The following is a 21,202-nucleotide window of genomic DNA, read 5'->3' on the forward strand; positions in this document are numbered from 1 at the left end:
AGACAGTCCATCTCCATCAAAGCCCTGTTTATTTACACTTTGTTTTTACTGCCATCATTCTTGCGCTTGTCTGCAGTCACTTGTTCTGAAGTTTATTTGACCAGCCTTTCAAACCAAGGGCCAAATGTTAAAAACAGACTCTACCTCTCAGAGTACCTATTACTTTAGCAACAGCATGAGAATGATTTCAAAGAACAGGCATCTTCCAATAAATCCCTGCACATAGAGAAGATAATTACATTTTCCCTAGTATAGTTTGCATTCAGTAGATCCAAAACCCTACAAGGAGGTGATTAGAAAAGAATGAAAGTTTGCCTGTGTTAGCAAGTGAAAGGATATGCTGGCTGTATCCGTCTTGCTGCGCAGTTGCTATCACTCACTAGCTTGCCTACACTAGACTTTCTACCCTTCTTAAATTTCCCCTTCTATTACAGCAAGCTAAGTAGCTGCAACTGTGGGATTGCCTGCATAAACTGGCTGTTGGCATTTTAGCCATTGTGTCATCTAGCCTGAATTAATGTGCATAATGTAGGATGACCACATTATAGTAAGACTGAAGATTTAGTCAAGAAGTTAAATACACAATGCAGCTTCACTGCATCCTAGAAGTAACACCATGATACCCCCGACACATGAGGTAGCAGCCTAGTGGACTCCCAAATTAATACACGAAGAATGCAAACACTTTCTCCCAGAAATGTAGCTACATAATACTAAGACTGAAAATTTAGCCAGGAAGTTAAATACACAATGCAGCTTTACTGCATCCTAGAAGTAACACAATAACACCCCCTGAGACATGAGATAGCAGCCTAGTGAACTCTTAAATTAATACACTAAGAATGAAAACACTTTCTCCCAGAAATGTAGCTACATAAGACGATGCAGGTAGTTAAACGGCTGCACATTTTATGCTATTTCAGAACACATGCAAAATACTAAAAACTAGTCCTAATTTTAATAATCTCTAGAGATGGAATTAAGAAGCACAGATCAGTGCTAAAGGATTCATTTTCTGAAATGGTCACAGACCAACTGAGATGAAAAGCAGAGCATGCTGAGAAGCTACCTTACAGTAAATCCATCTGTATCAGGTTAAAATCCCCTGGAATTTACCTACTGCAGGTATACTTCATGATTGTGGGTGCTCTGCAGAAGTCTATCTATCGCAATCTAACCAAAAAATACTCATTAAAAAGGGAAAGATATCACTCATCCCCCTGACAGAAAGAAAAAGCATATTCACTGAGATGTCACAGTGCAGTGACAAGAAAGGAGCTCACAACAAGCTTGTGTAAAGAGACTTTAAAAAAAATAACTCATGAGTTACATATGAGGATAAATTAGTGAATGCAAAAACCTAGAACCTCACAACATCCATCTCTCTCCAAGCTCTAAACGTCATTCACCTTCTTAACATGTTTTCTCAATATTAAGAGGCTAAACATGGGGATAAAATTATACTATGCCTCATGATACACAACTGAAATGCACCCACAAGACACCAAACACTAAGATATACAGTTGTCATAATGTATCATAAGCTTCGTTGCATCTAAACCTAGGCACCTGCAAGACCCCACTGAAAATTACATGCTTCAACACTTTCAGTGCAGGATGTATTTTTCTCCATATTCTTTTTGTTTTTAATGTGGCTTTAAACTGAAGCCGGTTCTCTCAATGATCCAGAGACATCCAGGCAATGTCGAGCTTTTGATGCCCCTAGCAGCAATAACAACAACAACAAGCAGCACACATGAAAACAAATGACCACACATGAAAAAAATAAGGCACCAAAAAGAAGAAAAAAAGACAATGTGAATTTTTTTAAAATTTAACACCTGCTTTTCTCGCCTTTTTTTTTTCCTGGGCAAATGCACTAATTATTGAGGGATGTGCATACAACTGAGGCCCTCAGAGCATGAGGCTAAAGCCAAATGGCCTCCCGGCCCTGCCCTCGGCCCTGAACTGAATGTGACCAGCAGAAGTCTGTGCCGAATAGAGGGTACACACAGAGCCAAAAGCACCTACATTCGGAATATGGCACAAGCTTTCTACCCTGTGGAGAATGTCACCTTGGTGTCAGTAGGTTTACCCTAGAGTTTACTCAATCTAGAATGGGAGCCTTGTAAAGTATGCTAGTACTCTGACCATAGCAGGAAAATAGATACTTTTGGCCATCAATAAGAACATAAAACATAAGACTGGCCACACGGGGTCAAACCAAAAAGTCCCTCCTGCCCAGTTATCATGTCTTCTGACAGTGGCCAATGCCAAGTATCCCAGAGGGAATGGACAGAACAGGTAACCAAGTGATCCACTGCCTGTAGTTCACTCCCTGCTTCTGGCAAACAGGGGGCTAGTGACAACTTCCTCGCCATCCTGGCCAATACCTATTGATAGGCCCAGCCTCCATGAATTTATCAAATGCTTTTTTGGCCTGATTTACAGTTATGATGTTCACAACTTCCTTCAGCAAAGAGTTCTACAGACTGACTTTGTGTTGTGTGAAGAAGTACTTCCTTTTGTTTGTTTTAAACCTGCAGCCTATTAATTTCATTGGGTGATCCCTAGTGCTTGCATTACAAGGCATGAACAACACTTCCTTACCTGCTTTCTCCACACTCATTATAATTTTACAGACTTCGGCCATCCTCCCCCCCCGCCCCCCCGCCAAGCTGCCTCTTTGCCAAGCTGAAAAAATCCCTGTCTTCATAACCTCTCCTCATGCAGAAACTTTTCCTTAACCCCTACTAATTTTTGGTGCCTTTTTCTGAACGTTTTCGAGTTTCAGTGTCTCTCTTCATGCAGTGTTCAAGATGTGGGCATACTATGGATTTATAGAGACAATGTGTTATTTTCCATCTTATTATATACCCTTTTCTTAATGATTTCTGCTTGCTTTTTCAGTTGCTGTTGCATGTGGAGTGGATATTTTCAGAGAACTATCCACAATGGCTCCACAATCTCTCTCAAGTGGTAACAGTAATTTTGACCCCATCATTTTATATGGAGATAATGTTTTCAAATGTGCACTACTTTGCATTTATTAACTTTAAATCTCATCTGCCATTTTGTTGCCTGGTCTCCCGGTTCTGAGAGATCCTTTTGTAGGTTTCTGCAGTCAGCCAGGGATTGAATTATCTTGGGCAGTTTTGTATCATCTGCAAATTTTGCCACCTCATTGTTTACCCCTTTTCCCCAATCATTTATAAATACGTAGAAAAGGACTGGTCCCATCAGAGACCCCTTCAGGACACCAGTATCTACCCCTCTCCATTTTGCTAGATGATCAGTTTTAACTACCTTTTCTTTCTTATCTTTTAAATAGTTACCAATCCATGAGAGCTCCTTCCCTCTTAGCCTAGGGCAGCTTACTGTATTTAAGAGCCTCTGGTGATGGCCCATGTGAAAGGCTTTCTGAAAATCTAAATACACCATATCCACTGGATCCCCCTTGTCCACATTTGATGAGCTCCTCAAAGAATCCTAGTAGACTGGTAAAGCACAATTTCTCACAAAAGTCAAGTTCTTTTCCCCCACCAAATTATGTTCATCTATATATCTAACAGTACTAATCTTCATTATAGCTTCAAACATTTTGCCCAGTACTGAAATCAGGCTTAATGGCCTATAGTTGCTGGGCTCACCTCTCGAGCCCTTTTTAAAAATTGGCATCACATTTGCTATCTTCCAGTCATTTTATACAGAAGCTTATTTAAATGATCGCTTATAGATCACTGTTAGTAGTTGTGCAATTTCACATTTGAGTTCTTTCAGAACACTTGGGTGATACCATCTGGCCTTGTTTTATTTAGGAAGGTTAAGTTTAATCATTTTTTCCCCCAAAAATGTTCTCTAATGTCACCTCAATTTGGACAGTTACTCAGATCTGTCACCTAAAAATAATAGCTTGGGTTTGGGAATTTCCCTCACATTCTCAGCTATGGATGCAAAGAATTCATTAAGTCTCCTCAATAATAGCCTTATGGTTTTTGAGTGCTTCTTTAGCTTCTTGAGCATCCAGTGGTCTCACCCATTGGTCAAAAATGATTTTTCAATCTACTACAAAACTGAATGTACTATGGGGTAATGTAATGCAGAACCAGCTCATGTTGGATACATCTCACTGTTCCAAAGGGACTTAAACACTGAGCAGTGCCAACCCAACCTGAATCAAATCAGTATATCTACATCTAAATGTACACACTATTCTAAAAGGCCTGAACTACATAATACAAGATAGAATGGAGCCCCACAATAACACTGTGCCAGGTAGTCACTGCTAGAATTACAATTTCAATGAAACTCTTCAGTTCTACAAACACATACATGCACAAACACATTACTATGCTTCTCCTCTTCTTCTGCATGTGGATCATAATAATTAAGTATGAGTTTCTTATCCAGCCTGCAGATTGCTTTAAGCTGATTTCAAAGCCTTCAGCTGGAAACTCAAGAGTTAAGTGTCAACCAGACAAGAAAGAAAAAAACAATAACCAACTGTACTTGTATGATTATGCCAATAAATACAGCTGACTACTTCCCCAAAGTGTTTCATATTATGTACTACTAATTATACATAGAGCTGTTAGACATCTTGTATGATTTTTAAGTCAATATGGGAAGATGCTGACACATGATTCTGATTCTGCCAAAAATATAAAACTATTAAACAGTCATCCACTTCATTTAGTATTCACCAGACAGATCAAATATATTTCAGGGGAGTTGTGTAAGTTTTAGACTCATCAGATCCACATGTAACTTTCAGGCTTTCAAGTCACAGGATTATAGTTTATTTTTATGTCTTAGAAAATTAGCCTACATTTGAAAGCTGGAACCGTTTATTTAGTTTTCATTTGTCCTTTTGGGCTTTCACTGACTCCATTGGGAGCTCTGCACATAAGTTTAAGGGCAAGTTCTGGCTGTTAATATCAAGGGAACCTCTTGCACAGCAATTGTTACCACATTAGTTTAACTACGTTGGGTCTCTTTAGAGATCCTGACAGACCTTGATAATTTACAGCTCAACAGTTTACACTGAAAACAATCCCACTGCTTATGCAAGTCTACATTTTCTACAGTAAGCCCAGACAGCAACCTAATTTCCCTGTAGGCTGCATGGCCATGCAGCTGCTTAGTTAGCACTGCGCAGTTGTTCAAGGCACTTGCACAATGAGGGACCAGAGCTGCTCCACCCCCAGCTAGCCCCTAGGCTGATGGCCAGGGAGGGATGGCCTGAACCAGGTGCCTCTCCTCCAGTCTGAAGGCAACTGCACGCACCCTGGCCCCAGCTTCCCCTGCTGTGGCCAGAATGGCTCGGCCCTGAGATGCCCTGGACACAGCTGGAGCAGCGCAGGTCCAGACCTCCACCTACTGTGGCTGAAGCAGCCTGGACTCACTTCCCGCCCTCTTGCTGTGGCCAGAGTAACCTAGCTCCAGAGCGTCCTGATCCTGGAGCCCTGATGCCACAGCCTGGCCCCAGCACCTGCTCATATCCCTGCATTCCATCCTCTGCCCCAGCACCACACTATAGCTCACACCCCAGCAAGAGCCCTTGCATCCCAGCCCTGCATGTCTCTTCCCCAGCCCCACCCCCCGCGACCCCAGAGCCTGCACTCTCAGACAGAGCCCTCATGCTCCTGTACACCAACCCTCCGATCCAGGCCTGAGCCCCTTCCCACATGCAGAACTCTACCTCCGACATATGAATTTTGTTACGTGCAACTCTATGGAGATGATGTGTCGCACATCACCTCCACATTGGTGCACATGACAAAATTCATTTCCCTCAGGGTTGGCAAAAATTTAGCGGAAACACTGACAGCAACATATTTCATTTAGAGGAGTACTTTGGAAAATTCTAAAGAAGTACAGTAATCACTAGAGTCCAGGAGGGCAACATTTATCAACATATACTGCCATTTTTCCCAGCCCATAGACAAGAAATAATCACTTTCTCTTAGATACTGACCAAGTGTCAGCGTTTGCAAATGCTGACTTTTTAACAACTCTCCAAGAGCCTCAGACATATATCCATGTTTGCTTCACATGATCCAAACCAAAATATTAGTTTAGCACTTTAAAACGCTAAGGCAAAAAAACAGAGTATGTCCTAGTCTTGTAGGTAAAAGCCACACAGTAAAAAATAGAGTGCAAATGTGAAAAACCTCTGCCTGAAAATACTTGCTTTTTAACCATTTTTTTTAAAAAATAGTATTTAGTTGCAACATAACATTATAGTGCAGAACAGGAGTATTTCAAATTCAGAGTCACAACTACACAGGGAAATGAAAGACAGTATTCTGAAGACCTAAATTTATTACTAAATACAACTTTTCTTCAGCCTGAGATGTTAGTATTTCCAACATACCTCTCAATTTCTTTTGCCAGTTCATTTCATTAAAGAGATCTTCTGATCTCAAGAAGAAATCATTGATCTTACTGCCTTGTTCATCTCTCTCTGTGGTGTAGTAGATCCGCAGTTTGGATTCCTTGGTGAGGAATTCACACACACTTGGAACAGGGAAGACTATTTGCTCCATTGTACGGTCCAATCTAACAATCTAGACAATACAGATTTTTTGAGTTTGCAAGGTTATTTGCATGTTGTTTCAAAACAATGGCAATGTGGTAATGTCAGATACTTTTTATATGCATTGAAATTCTAGCATTTAAATCTCAAAACCACTGGAGACCAGTGGTGTATGAGAATGCTCTCAAAAGTAATTTACTACTTACTGTACATTCACCTTGCATTTAGTTTCAAAGCATTACAATATTGTTTGTGCTCTTAACATGGTATCACCATTTTAGGGTGGAATTTTTAAAAAGTCTAAAGAAGCTAGGTACTCAACCCCTGTTGAATTTAAGTGGGATTTAGGGGGTCTAATTTAGGCACCATACAAAATGCCAACAATTCATACTATATAAGCAAAATCAATTATTGTTTTATAGATAGGAGCTACTTGTGATTGCTGTTATCTTACATGTAACACAAGCTTCTAAAAATCACCCCAGGACACACAATTAAGTTTTCAAAAACACTCTGTTTTGCTTAATGTCTAGTCAAATCTCATTTAGTAGCAGGGGACATGTTATAAATATTCTCTAACTCGCCCTATATATTCAGTGTGCACACTGCCCAAACTATATACCCTTTATTGAAGTCATACTTCAATTTGCAAGTAGGCTTTTCTGTAGTTCTGCCTATAAAGTTGTGCTAATCAGGGTACCCACTCAGGTGGTTCAAAAACAGTTCCCCCTTGAGGCAGAAAAAAAGCTCCACAGTCACATCGAAGACAGGATAATCTACATGGAGGTAGCTTGTTTAAGACAATCACCAGAATCAAAATGTCCTTAGCAGATAAGCTATTTTTAAAAGGAATCTGTCTTGCAGCACTTCTCTCCTGGAAGATGATTTTTTACATCCTTATTCAGCATGAACTGGCACTCACTATTTCCTTCTTTACCTCAATCTGTGCTGTGTGCTTGGCATAGAACTCCAGTGCTTCATCACCTTCTATCTGACCTCCAGGCTTCAACATGTTCTGCAGCTCTTTGTTATGACGAGCCAACTAAAACAAAAGGAAGGCAAAGGCAGTGGGAGACACGAAGTCTCTCTAACATGAATTGCTAATTTTTGGTGGAAAAGAAATATACAGTCAGCTGCTAAGAAGAGGGCAAAGTTTGCAGAAGGTTTGTTCTATTTCAACCAGGCATCCTGTAGATCTATTTTGGGGGACAGAATGCAACTAGAGGACTTGGCTCTTTTTTGTTTGATACCCAAGTTATATTCCTCTCTGGCTTTAATGCTGAGCTGGTACTATGAAGCTTTAAACTCACACCATTTTACAGAAGGCAGAATGGCAACTTGATCTCCTCATGGACAACACCAACAAGGAATTCCTACTAGCCACCGCCAGTGTTCTGAGCGCCCTGGCTTACTACTTCCATGCTCTTGTATTGCTGTTTGGAAAATACAACAGGATTAACAAATATATTTGGACTAGGCTCCAGCAGAGTGGATGGGGTCAGAACAGTACTGGATGGTAACAAAGCAGAGACTTGTGGTACTGAAGAGTATCACAGCAGAGACTGCCCGTGTAATAGTTCTGAAGCAGACACATTCAAGAACGTGGTTCTACTGTGGACCAACAGTTCAGATAGTTGTGGCTGTTACCAACAGAAGCAGGGATGGAATTCCAGGCCTGATTTAAGTACTGTATTAGTGATGAGAATTTCATGTGGGACATAAAACTAAAGCCATAGATGTAACAGATAAATAAGACAGACATCAATCCAGTGCATTCTAAAATGTGAAACATGCGTCATTGGGTATTTTATCAGTAATGACAAGGCAGCTGGCAAAAGTCCTTAGCACCACCTCTCATTATTATACATGCACAGAATTACCTTTTTTTTTTTTAAATGTGAGATGGTAAAGATTAAGTTTGAGTCCTTTTGGGAATTATAGGGATATATAGAAGACTACTATGCTGAGTTCCACCAGACACCCTTTTGAAGAAGAATTCTGTCACAATTACAAAGACATCACTTTGGCAATTAAAGCAAATCTCAGCAAAAACTAGATTACTTATTAATCTTATATCTTGCACATATTAAACACCGAATAGCTACAAATGCAGTTATACCTGATGAGCTAGTATGTAAATATTGTGTCCCACATTCCTAGGAGATGCTGCAAGATCTTCACCATTCTCTCCATCCTCAAACTCTACCTCCCCTTGCATATATGCCTTCTTTATCACTTCCACCTGGGAAGAAAAAGCAAGACACAGGCAGCTGAGATTTAGCAACTGTTCAGATTTAATTCTGCCACCAGCTCTGCATTCAGAACTCTCACAGAAGTCAATGGACACTGCACATACATATCTGACAGTGCTCTATATGCCCCTCAAACATCGAGCATATAGCAAGGGACCAAAACTCATAAAGCAGGAAACTGATGAACTCTACTTTGTATCCTTGGACCCTCTCAGAATATCTGAAGGATACAATTAACCACTTTCAAGGAATTTCACATCCCCCCTTTCCATGTAATATATTCTGAGCCATACAAACAATACAAGATTTTTACAGCTGGCACCTGATATCAGACTTTGCTTAGGTCATATCCATTTGACTTGATGGAAGGCAAACCAAAGTAAAGGCTGAAATTCCATCCTCAACTCACCCCATTGTTCATGGATAAAACAGCATTGGTAATACGTTATGTCATGCTCTAATCTCTGGATCTTGCCATTAGCTATGTAAAATGGGGCAAGTTAATAAAGTTACAGCTGAACTTTGAATTTTCTGACTTGGTTTTGTCTGTTAAGACCAGGCAGGTTGCTAGAGTTTATGGAGCAACTTTTATACCATCATAAAAGTCTAATTCTTTGTCATTCTCTCAGTGAAATGGCTTATAGCATTACATTTCCTGGAATAAAAAGGTTCTTATGCTCCTTCCCTTTCAGTAAACATTGGTGAAATTATTGCCTTCTCTGCAGTAGTCAGTGCTACCTTCTTAAACACTTCCACTACAAATAAACTAAATGGGCCTGTGAACCAAAAGCTACTCTTGCCATCAAACCCTGGAAAGCGCTTCTGAATTGCCAGTTACCTATAGCACAAACCACTTGTTATTGATCAACGGTACATGATCTGAAGCAGGGTGGCAAGAGTGGCACATGAGCCAATTTTCATTAGCACACAAGGTGGGAGCTCAGCCCACCCCTCTTCACCCATGCAGCCAGGAGTTTGATCAAAGCCCGTGGATTAACAAAAGACCGGCTAATGCTACAAACCACCACCTAAATGGTAAATCTCTGCATATTCATTTATTTCTTAATGAAGCTGTTTGCAAGTAGCACTATTAAAAAGTAACGCCAGCACTCTGTCCATACACAGTGGTCAAAAGGTCAAATTTTGGCACTCTGCCTTGGAAAGGTTGCTGACCCCGATCTAAAGTTTGCTCTATAATCTTAAGTAACCATCTGGCACAACAATAAGTTCTTGGCATGCCACCAAACTATTTTATAGAAGTCTGATGCTAAGGAATGGCATAGGGAATTTACCAGTTCTTTTGGTCTCATATTATAAAGTATTCTCTCCGCATTCTCGCTGTCATGCCTGCTCTCCATGATTGCCAACAGTAATTTGGAAGCATTATTCTGAGGGAAAGAAAAGAAAAATGCCAGTCACTGTCAGGTAACAAAAACTCAGCCAAAGAAATCTGGACTCTATAAGAGGGCACTTTCATACAGTCACCCAGCAAGGTCAACAGCACCCATTCAGGCTAAAACAGAGCATTTACAGTACTTGCTGTAAAGTCAAATGAACTCTTGTAAAACTTTTGACTTCAGTTTCCTAAATGTTTAGAACTGCACAGTTGTTTGCTTTTAAAGCAACTGTAGCATTAGTAGATTTTCCTGCTCATGAGCAGTGGGCTTGCATTTAGTCAAGGCACTGTAGGTTAAGACAAGAGATTGAAGATTAGATCTGTTTCACTGCCTTTTAACTGAAAATCATTCTGAAACTTGATCATGTCCAGCGATATCAGGATGAAATACAAAACAACACTGCTACAGTCTGGGAACTAACTTGTGTAGTCGCAGTTCTGCAAAAAAGTACCTGAGGATTACATTGGCAAAAGCTGGATATGAGTCAACAGTGTGCCCTTGTCAAGAAGGGTAATGGCATATTGGCTTAGTTTTGTTGGCGCACTGCCAGTAGATGAGGGAAATGATTATTCCCCTCTATTCAGCACATCTGGAGTAATGCATTCCATTTTGGGGCCTGTCCTACAGATGTGAATGAACTGGAAAGTTTCCAGCAAAGGGCAATGAAAATGACGAGTGGATTGAGGCACATGAGCCATGAGGAGAGGCTGAAGAGAAGAGAAGAAGGGGGTTGGGGGATTTGATAGCAGGCTTCAACTTTCTGAAGAGGGGTTCCACACAGGAGAGAGCTAGGCCGGGGTGGACAACATATGGCCAGCAGGACTGATGCAGCCTACCCCTGCGCGCAGAGCAGTGCAGCTTGAAGTGGCTATCCACTCCCTGTCTCTCTCTGAGCTGCAGACAAGGGAGGAGAGAGGCTTCTCACGCTGCCACCACCCCCAACAAAATCTTTCAGCTCTGACTGGCCTGCTTCTGACAGATAGGAGTGGAGAAATTTTCCTGCGCACAGGGGAAGTATGTGAAGACTCCTTTGCAGGACAGAGAGCCACGTGGAATGGTCTAGGACTGATAGCAAGCCTCAAAGCTTGCCCGAGAGTGCTGCTGGCCAGGAGCTGCTTAGATAAGTACCTTCCGGCCAGAGCCTGTTTCTGGCACCCCATTACTCTACCCCAACTCCCTCCCAGATGATGTATCCTTTTCAATAATCCTTCCTCAGGCCATACTTCTCTCCTGCAGCCATTCTCCTCCTGGACCCTGCCCCCTTCACCACAACTCCCTCTCACACTCCCTACTCTTTCCTGCATCCCAGTCCTCTAACCCAAGTGCCCTTCTGAACCGAATCTTCATCCCAGATCCTGCACCTCTGCAATAGGAAAGTGCGGCCCTTGACCACGTACCAAAATCTTGGAGTCCCCACCCCATCAAAAATTATTGTCTACCCTGAGCTAGGCTGTTCTCAGTGGTGACAGATAACAGAACAAGGAGCAACCGTCTCAAGTTGCAGAGCAGGAGGTTTGGATTGCATATTAGGGAAAGTATTTCACTAGAAGGGAAGTGAAGCACTGGAATGGGTTATCCAGGGAGGTGGTGGAATCTCCACGCTCAAAGGTTTCTTAAAGCCCATCTTGGAAAAGCCCTGGGTGGGATGATTTAGTTCATGCTGTATTAGATTACCTCTGGAAGTTTCTTCCAACCCTAATCATCTATGATTTTTTGAGACTAAGTGCCAGCGTAACTTATATCAATAGGAACAAAGCATTAGTTTTCACAATATGGGTATTAGCTTAAGATCTCTTTACTGTGAAAACTTTTCAGATGGAGGGGTTTATACTGGACATTACACTCTTATTATTGAAAGGATTAAACAAATATCTATGTCTTAAAACTCACATTGTTTTTTCGTTTAACCAGTGAAGGGGGATGGAGGGGCTTTTGCTTCTGGCTTCAAGTGCCCAGCACATGCTGGGTGCGACCAGCTCTGGGGACAGTGTCAGGTAGGGAGTTCAACCAGGGCGGTACACCTGTCAAACTGCAATGCAGGTGTCCTAAGGCGAGCTCAGGGAGGATAGCAACCTCTCATGGGGTGGGGGGGAAGGGAGGGAGGGAAGGAAAAGAGTAGACCAGGGCAGAAGGATAGCTCAGTGGTTTGAGCATTGGCCTGCTAAACCCAGGGTTTTGAGTTCAAGCCTTGAGGGGGCCATTAGGGAACAAGGAAAAAGAGAGAGGGTGCTTGGTTCTGCCAAGAGGGCAGGGGACTGGACTTGATGACCTCCCAAGGTCCCTTCCAGTTCTATGAGATGTGTATCTCCATATTTTACTTTAATTTTTTTTTTTATTATTCAGGTGTCAGGCAGAATCCCACAACTCAATTTTGTAACACAGTTGTCATCACAGTGAAATATTCAAAAAAACCCATCTTGCTTTCCACTTGCCTTCAGTTCTAATACAAGGTCCATCCTCTTTTTCCCCAAAGGGTTGATGTCATTGAGAATTAATGCTGTAATGATGTCAATACCATTGGATTCATGAGTAGCAATGCAGTTCTGTGCAGAGGAAAGCATCATTGTACACCAAAATGACATGCATTAGCTAAACAGTTTACTCAACTATCCCCAGCCAAAGAAAAAAGTTACCTTTATCTTATCTCACTTCAGATGTGTCAGATGGATGAACTGAATTTTTCAAATCAGTAAATGGATTCAATATAAAAGGCTAAAATATCTGGTTTCAAATAGGGCTACAATCACATGTGATGATCTACCACAAATGACTAGGCCAAGGGAAATCTCCACTGAACAACATCTAACTAACAGCAAACACACTTTTGGCATGAATGACGCAGAGCTTATTGCTAAGGGAGAGCAAGCTGTTTTACTGAAGGTATGGGAGTTTTTATGTTTTCTTTTTTCAGAAAACATCCATATGTCAAATTCTTTTCAACAGCTAAAATATGTTTCAATAATTTCTAGGCTTGCTCTTGAAATTTTATGCATCTTACTCGTATACATTTTTAAACTTGCAACCTGTTGCAACCAATTGCTTCACAATTTTGAACCTGTGTTGATGTTTCTTTCCAGTTGCAAAGAGGTGCAGATAATTAATTATTCCACCTGATATACAGGCTGTTCTGCAGACACACACTTTCCCCTTCAATTAAACTTACATGTGGAGCTCCCCAAAGGTTTTTCCCATAGCTATGATTTTGTTTTACTGTAGAATTATCCCACAGTATGTTTCTCTTCACTGTGAATTACATATAAGTGCAAAAAGTGATAATGTTAAAGTGACAGCCTTCCATTTAATAATGGTCCATTCAGCTTCTATTTTAATGACCTTTCAAAATATGTTAATGAGAAAAGAACAACATGTATCCAGTATTACTGTACCAAAGCATATTCCTTAAACTACGTCCTGCTCCACTCTCAGCATAGCTGCAACTATCCATCATCACACGGTGTATTATTTTAATAGCATACAGTGCACAGGTTTTGCTGAAGGGGAATATTTAAAAGGCTATATTCCTTTCCTGTGCAGTTTGAGATGGCACATATATCCTGATGGATCATTCCACAGTGCGCCTACAAGAGGATTCAATAAGATCGAAGCTGGAAAAGGAAGAAGACTGCCACATTTGTAAATCTAGATCTTGTTTGCTAAGCAGGTTTCATTCACAGCTGCATAACTGGTCTGGTATCATGACAATCAGCACTGTAAGTTTTGTTGGTAATGTGAATTTAACAAGCACTGTTTATTAGTGCATAACACAGAGCTGGAAAGGGTTTCACATGTTTTGCTCTCATTCAGCATCTAACTAAAGCAGCTACTCATTTAGCCTGGATAAATCAAGACCTTCGCCCCTTATCTTGTTCACTGACACTGTTATAGTAAGAACCGCATTTAGATCGGGGGAAAGACGGGGCTGTTTGGTAGTTCGGTTTTGAAAACAAAACAAAAAAAAACAGTTGGGCCATATATAAGGCTGTAACATCCAGGTGGTAATCTGGAACAGCTGAGACACATACTTATCAATATTATTCACTTCTGACTATGGTCACCTGTGCTCTGCCCACTAATGCATGCCTCAGAATGCATTTTATTATTTCTGTCCCTGAGCAAGTTCAAAAACCTGCTATTCAAGCACGCAAAATCAAGCTACCATAGAAATCTTTCTTCCTCCTTCACCCAAAAGCAGGGGATGAGCAAGGTTTGGTCTTGGCCCCTGGGCCATGAAATTCTGTTTGTTTGGAACTACGATCGGATGATTTGCATAACTGACTTATGGCTTCACCACTCACGTATCATGAGACCATATAAAATCTCTTCCCCACATCACAAATTCCCTATTCGCAGTCTGACATGGCATAAACACCCTGATGGATCATTCTGTGGTATGCACGCAAGTTGCTCCCTGTCCATATGTTACAGGTATTAGTCAGTACCATGCTTAAACATTCTTTCAATACAGTTTCATAGAGTTTAAACAGGACTTCACATACCCCCCGCCAGAAACTTTTCTTGCACTTTACCTTATCTGTTACCTGTCTATATTTATATCATTATACTTGAACCCTCTTGTCAATGAGGAAGAACTTACGACTTTAAGGCCTTATCAACACTTACCAGAAGATTTGTGCTGCAGGGATTGATGCTCTGGGGGTTGATTTAATGGGTCTAGCAAAGACATGCTAAATTAACCGTTGATCCACTCTGTTTTCTCCTATCAACCCACCACAGTGGATATGCCATGGTAAATAAGGTAAGTCAACTCCAGATACACTATTCAAATAGCTGGAGTTGCAATCTTAGTTCAACATTGCTCTCTCATATAGACCTGGCCAGGCACAAACCATTAGAGGAAGCAGCAGTAGCAAACACTTATCCTGAGGCAACAGAGGGGGAGACAGGTGCACTGCTTAGGGGAGGGGGGCAAAGGGAGAGCAATTGCCCCATGTCCCAGCGATTCCAAGGGACTAGACACTCCCGGCTGCCACTCCAGCCCTTGGCCTCTTTGAATTGCTGCTGGATTGCTGGGAGCACCAGGGATCACTGCAGTGCTGAGGACCAGCTGCCCTCAATCCCATCCCATCTGTGTGAGGCCCCACCCCTTCTGAGGCAAAGAAATGAGACCTCTCCATACACACCCTGTCCTGGGGCCTGCAGTGGCTGTTGGCCCATCTGGGGGGGAATACAGTACCCTTAGACAGCTTGTCACACACATCTTGTCAGAGAAACATCTGAAGTCTACAGTTCAGTTCCTCAAATGGCTATCACTTCCACAATAACTCTACTGCTCCTCAGTGGGATAAAACTCAAGCCTTTCAGCAGCAAAGCACAAACCGCTCCCCCATTTATGCTGACAGGCACCTGGTTTCTTTCGCCATCATTTGTTCTGCTAGCTGTTTGGCCCAAAAAGAGGCTACCCCATCTGTCTGAATATCCGACACAGGGCAAAACAAAAAACCTAATCTATTACAGCGATGCAAACAGAGATTTAGTCTTATTCCTCAGGAGAAGACAGCAGTGAGCCCTGTACCTACAGAAATAAATCCTCAGAACATCACACAGTTAAATATCACTATGGTCAGGTAAGCAAAAGGAATGGCATCGCAATGGAATTTGTAGCATATTTAATGGAATTGGGGCATAAGCGGAGAAGAACAAATATAATGTGTATATGGACGATGAGCCATTCCTTCTATGGCTGCGGCCACTTTACCTGGTTTTCATGGCATGGTCCCTGACAGTACTCAGTCAAACTTTCCAGTGTCTGGTTGATGAGTGCTACATTTTTCTCATTTATATACAGACCAAGAAGGCCGAGTCCTCCAGTCGTGCTTCCACAGATACAGTCCAGAAACTGCAGCGTTTCACACACCAAGTTATAGTTAGTTTTGTTGTTTTGACAGCGCAGGAAGTTCTGTAGTTAAGAGTCAAAGAAAAACACAGAAAAACTTTAGAGTGTAGTATTTTACTAGAGTCACTGGATTTCAGCTTACATTTTGTGATGCCATGCCAGCATTTAGTATGGCTGCATAGCAGAAATGCCTCTCAGAAAAAAGTTTAAGAATCTAAAGAAAGCGTCATTTCTTCCTTTTGTTTCTTTTGAATGTGCTGCTTCAGCTCACTTTCTCTCACATGACCTGCTGTCCAAAGTGTGTGAGATTTGTGTCAGAATATAATGCAGAATATAGGACATACTTGACGCTATAGACCAAACAGATGTAAGGAAACTGGTATTCATTTTTTTATTCGCCCCCTCCAATAATGACAGAACAACTTCTGCCCACACAAAAGACGGCCCATCAGAACGGAGAGAAAACAATTCTCTAGTTCTGGGTTTCGTATCATCATAGGCAAGTGTCAAAGACCACACCAGACTGTGGTACCTGGAAAAAGACAGCTTCAGATTTAGTTCTCAGTTCCTCTTCTTCCAATACTTGAAACTGTTGATTAGGAACAGTTTTTGCAGTGACATGTCACATTTAACAACAGCACAGGTTAAACACCCTTGATCTTTTATGTATTCAAGGGGGACGATACTTGATTGGAGAGGACCAATTACTGAAAAATAATTTCCCAGTGACTCAATACTATTTATGAGTACATCCCCAGTGGCATTCTGTAAAGAGGAACTGACGACCTCACTGTGTTTTCCTAGAAGTTTCAGCATGACACTGCCCATCTAGTCTGCTTCTAACAAGTTAGACAAGATTTGACTTCAAGGACCAAGTTAAAAAGAAGTCTTAGAGGAACAGAAAGAATTGGACTTTCAACAGGCATGGCATCTTGTCTCAAAGGCTGCAAAGTGCTTTTGCTGACTACCTCTACTGATTGTCCAGTGACTTTTTCCCCTCCTTAAGGCAGACACTAAGATACTGCTAGGTTCAGTGGAAGACTAAGCTGAAGAGGGAAGCACTGTAGATGGAAGATTTAAAAAACGACAGTGGATCAGAGTCCTTCACCTGATTGTTCATTTTGCATCCTGACTTTTGATTAGTTTTTCAGGCAACGCAAAAAAGGTTGAGGCTATGGAGATCAGAGTGTCCAATAAAGAGTTCTGAAACAAATACTTCCACTGGCAGGACAATCTCTAAATGGAAAGGGTTTTAAACCTTCCATTTCCTACAAATTGGACTGTTAATAACACTGGAATGTCTCTATGGGATTTTTTTTAGCTCAGAGGCAGCAGGAGTAATATGAACAAAGGCAAAAAAAGAGAGAGATTATACAGATTGAACGCAAATTATGGAAGACTAGACATAGCAGTATATTGCCCAGTCAAGAACTCTCTACTGAAGTCTTGGTCAATCTCTAGGCCAAGGTCTTTAACCTAGGAACTAAAGCAGGTGACAGAATACGAGAAGTGGGGACAAAACTCCTGTGTTACTGAGTATGTAAAAAGTAACTGTCAGACAGTAGGAGACCGGACTCATGTCTACAAAACTATGCAGCTGGAAAACACTAGCTCACAGAATCCACTGCAGAATATTTAGAAAACCACGAACAGGAAAAAAGAATAGAAGAGAAGATTGGTAGCTCGGGAGATTCAATTTGATGTTCGAATGTTTGCCGAGCTTGGCAACTTGATTGCAAACCTTTCATTACCAATTGAGGTAACAACATCAGTGCGCACTGATGGTATTATCTCAATTGGTAACGAAAGGCTTGCAATCAAATTGCCAAGCTCCGCGAACACTCGAACATCAAAAAGGAAAAAAGAATATTCATTTTGTCAGGCTCCCTGAAGCCATGGAAGGCAAACATTTGGTCTTTTTCAGAGACATGGATCCCAACTACCTTAAAAGTTACTTATGAGAATTTAACATAGAATGAACCCTACTTAGCACTTGGCTGGAAGCCAAAAGCAAAAATAATAATTTGCTCCCACAACTACTAAGGAATGCTGCCCCACAGAAGATGGGCACCTTTAAATATTAGGAGAGGGGATTTCTATGTTCCTTAGGAAATTCAACAGCAATGGGCCTTTTTTGGACTTCGCCCCCCATACGTCTCTCCCCAAACTAACTTTTGAAGTCTTATTTAGCACTGCATCTGGATGCAGAGTAAGTGGACTGAATTGATTTTATTACCCATTTTATGCAGCTGTAGATACACAGCACAATTCACACCAGTTTGGGAATATTGTGACAGAGTGGGTAGGGTGGATGTGGATTGACTAAGCTGAGTCTTTAAGGAATTGCCTCCTAGGCTACGTCTACACGTGCACCCAACTTCGAAATAGTTTATTTCGATGTTGCGACATCGAAATAGGCTATTTCGATGAATAACGTCTACACGTCCTCCAGGGCTGGCAACGTCGATGTTCAACTTCGACGTTGCTCAGCCCAACATCGAAATAGGCACAGCGAGGGAACGTCTACACGCCAAAGTAGCACACATCGAAATAAGGGAGCCAGGCACAGCTGCAGACAGGGTCACGGGGCGGACTCAACAGCAAGTCGCTCCCTTAAAGGGCCCCTCCCAGACACACTTTCATTAAACAGTGCAAGATACACAGAGCCAACAACTAGTTGCAGACCCTGTATATGCAGCACGGACCCCCAGCTGCAGCAGCAGCAGCCAGAAGCCCTGGGCTAAGGGCTGCTGCCCACGGTGACCACAGAGCCCCGCAAGGGCTGGAGAGAGAGTATCTCTCAACCCCACAGCTGATGGCCGCCATGGAGGACCCCGCTATTTTGATGTTGCGGGACGCGGATCGTCTACACGTCCCTACTTCGATGTTGAACGTCGAAGTAGGGCGCTATTCCCATCCGCTCATGGGGTTAGCGACTTCGACGTCTCGCCGCCTAACGTCGATTTCAACTTCGAAATAGCGCCCAACACGTGTAGACGTGACGGGTGCTATTTCGAAGTTACTGCCGCTACTTCGAAGTAGCGTGCACGTGTAGACGCAGCCCTAATGTCTCATAAATTGTATACATTGACGTCAGGTATCTTGTTTGCAAATATAGACCTTTTAATCAATATGGGACCTGACTCGGAAAAGTATTATACAGGAAAAAGGCTAAGCTCAACTATTTTCAGAATACTGCTGTGTTGAGAATTTCCCTCTCTCTGATCTGGGATGAATGAAGCCTGTTTCACACTGAAGGCACCATATCAAAAGTTCTGAAGCATCCAAATTAAGGACAATATATACACACTGCACCTAATCTCTGAAGGACAAACTTCATAATAGGAAAATAGAGAAGGATAAAAGCTATTCCCAAGAAAGACACTCTTTGAATTGATCCAAGTCTTGTTTGCTAGTCAACAGTTCTTCAGATGATACAGATGACCATATTCATTCTATCAAATAAAGATAATCTTAGTATGCATCAATAGCCCAAAGAGTGAAACAGCTAAAGTGCCTCCTGGATCTGCTATAGGAATCATTTAGGGGAAGTTCAACGACCTGTGGTTTGTAAAGAATAAATCTTGTCAAACTAATCTGATAGCTTTCTTTGACAGGATAACGAGCCCTGTGGACAGGGGAGAAGCAGTGGATGTGGTATACCTAGACTTTAGTAAAGCATCTGATACGGTCCCTCATGATATTCTTATCAAAAAACTAGGCAAATACAGTTTAGATGAGGCTACTATAAGGTGGGTGCATAACTGGCTGGATAACCGTACCCAGAGAGTACTTCTTAATGGTTCTCAATCCTGCTGGAAAAGTATAGCAAGTGGGGTTCTGCAGGGGTCTGTGTTAGGACTGGTTCTGTTCAATGTCTTCATCAATGATTTAGATATTGGCACAGAAAGTACGCTTATTAAGTTTGCAGATGATACCAAGCTGGGAGGGGTTGCAACTGCTTTGGAGGATAGGGTCATAATTCAAAATGATCTGGATAAATTGGAGAAGTGGTCTGAGGTAAACAGGATGAAGTTTAATAAGGACAAATGCAGAGTGCTCCACTTGGGAAGGAACAATCAGTTTCACACATACAGAATGGAGAGAGACTGTCTAGGAACAGCTACAGCAGAAAGGGATCTAGGGATAATAGTGGACCGCAAGCTAAATATGAGTCAACAGTGTGATGCTGTTGCAAAAAAAAAAGCAAATATGATTCTGGGATGCATTAACAGGTGTGTTTTGAACAAGACACGAGAAGTCATTCTTCCGCTGTACTCTGCACTGGTTAGGCCTCAGCTGGAGTATTGTGTCCAGTTCTGGGCACCGCAATTCAAAAAAGATGTGGAGAAACTAGATAGGGTCTAGAAAAGAGCGACAAGAATGATTAAAGGTCTAGAGAATGTGACCTATGAAAAGAGGTTGAAAGAATTGGGATTGTTTAGTTTGGAAAAGAGAAGATTGAGGAGAGACGTGATAGCGGTTTTCAGGTATCTAAAAGGAGGAAGGAGAGAACTTGTTCTTCTTGGCCTCTGAGGATAGAACAAGAGGCAACGGGCTTAAACCGCAGCAAGGGAGGTTTAGGCTGGACATTAGGAAAAGGTTCCTAACTGTCAGGGCGGTCAAACAGTGGAATAAATTGCCAAGGGAGGTTGTGGAATCTCCATCGCTGGAGATATTTAAGAACAGGTTAGACAGATGTCTATCAGGGATGATTTAGATAGTACTTGGTCCTGCCATTGGGGCAGGGGGCTGAACTCAATGGCCTCTCGAGGTCCCTTCCAGTTCTATGATTCTATATAGGTAATCAGATTAGATGACTACAATGGTGCCTTCTGGCCTTGAAAGCTATGAATGGATACTCTGACAGCGTCTTATCTTCCAAATTTAATACATTTCTATCCTGCAGCATGTGTAGCTTATGATGAATTATCAGTTCCTAAATTATGCCTCTGAGGATTAAGCATGAGTAAGAAAATAAATATATTAGCATCCTTGGAACCTGACCAGTCCAAAACAAGAGAGTTGCTACACCAGGAGAGGTCAGGCCTCCACCCTGTCCCTGGACCACTGGCCAGTTGGGTTCCACACCTGGCCAGCTGGGCTCTGCTCCTGGGCACCCACACCCCGTGGCTGTACTATACCAGCTCTTCTCCCAGAC

The 21,202-nt window shown here is 41.9% G+C and overlaps 1 protein-coding gene across 1 annotated transcript in view; it reads right to left on the reverse strand.

Moving 5' to 3' along the window:
• The window catches only part of ITPR1 (inositol 1,4,5-trisphosphate receptor type 1), a 269,958-nt gene that overhangs the window by 46,602 nt on the left and 202,154 nt on the right, over positions 1–21,202 (reverse strand). The window contains exons 43-48 of the mRNA XM_075005225.1: positions 15,904–16,104; positions 12,620–12,730; positions 10,083–10,178; positions 8,658–8,780; positions 7,476–7,580; positions 6,377–6,569 (exon numbers count right to left, since the gene is read on the reverse strand). Of these exons, the coding sequence (XP_074861326.1) occupies positions 6,377–6,569; positions 7,476–7,580; positions 8,658–8,780; positions 10,083–10,178; positions 12,620–12,730; positions 15,904–16,104 (829 nt within the window). The remainder of the gene's footprint in view (positions 1–6,376; positions 6,570–7,475; positions 7,581–8,657; positions 8,781–10,082; positions 10,179–12,619; positions 12,731–15,903; positions 16,105–21,202) is intronic.

Source organism: Carettochelys insculpta, chromosome 11 (genome assembly GCF_033958435.1).
Source record: "Carettochelys insculpta isolate YL-2023 chromosome 11, ASM3395843v1, whole genome shotgun sequence".
NCBI classification, from domain to species: Eukaryota; Metazoa; Chordata; order Testudines; family Carettochelyidae; genus Carettochelys; species Carettochelys insculpta.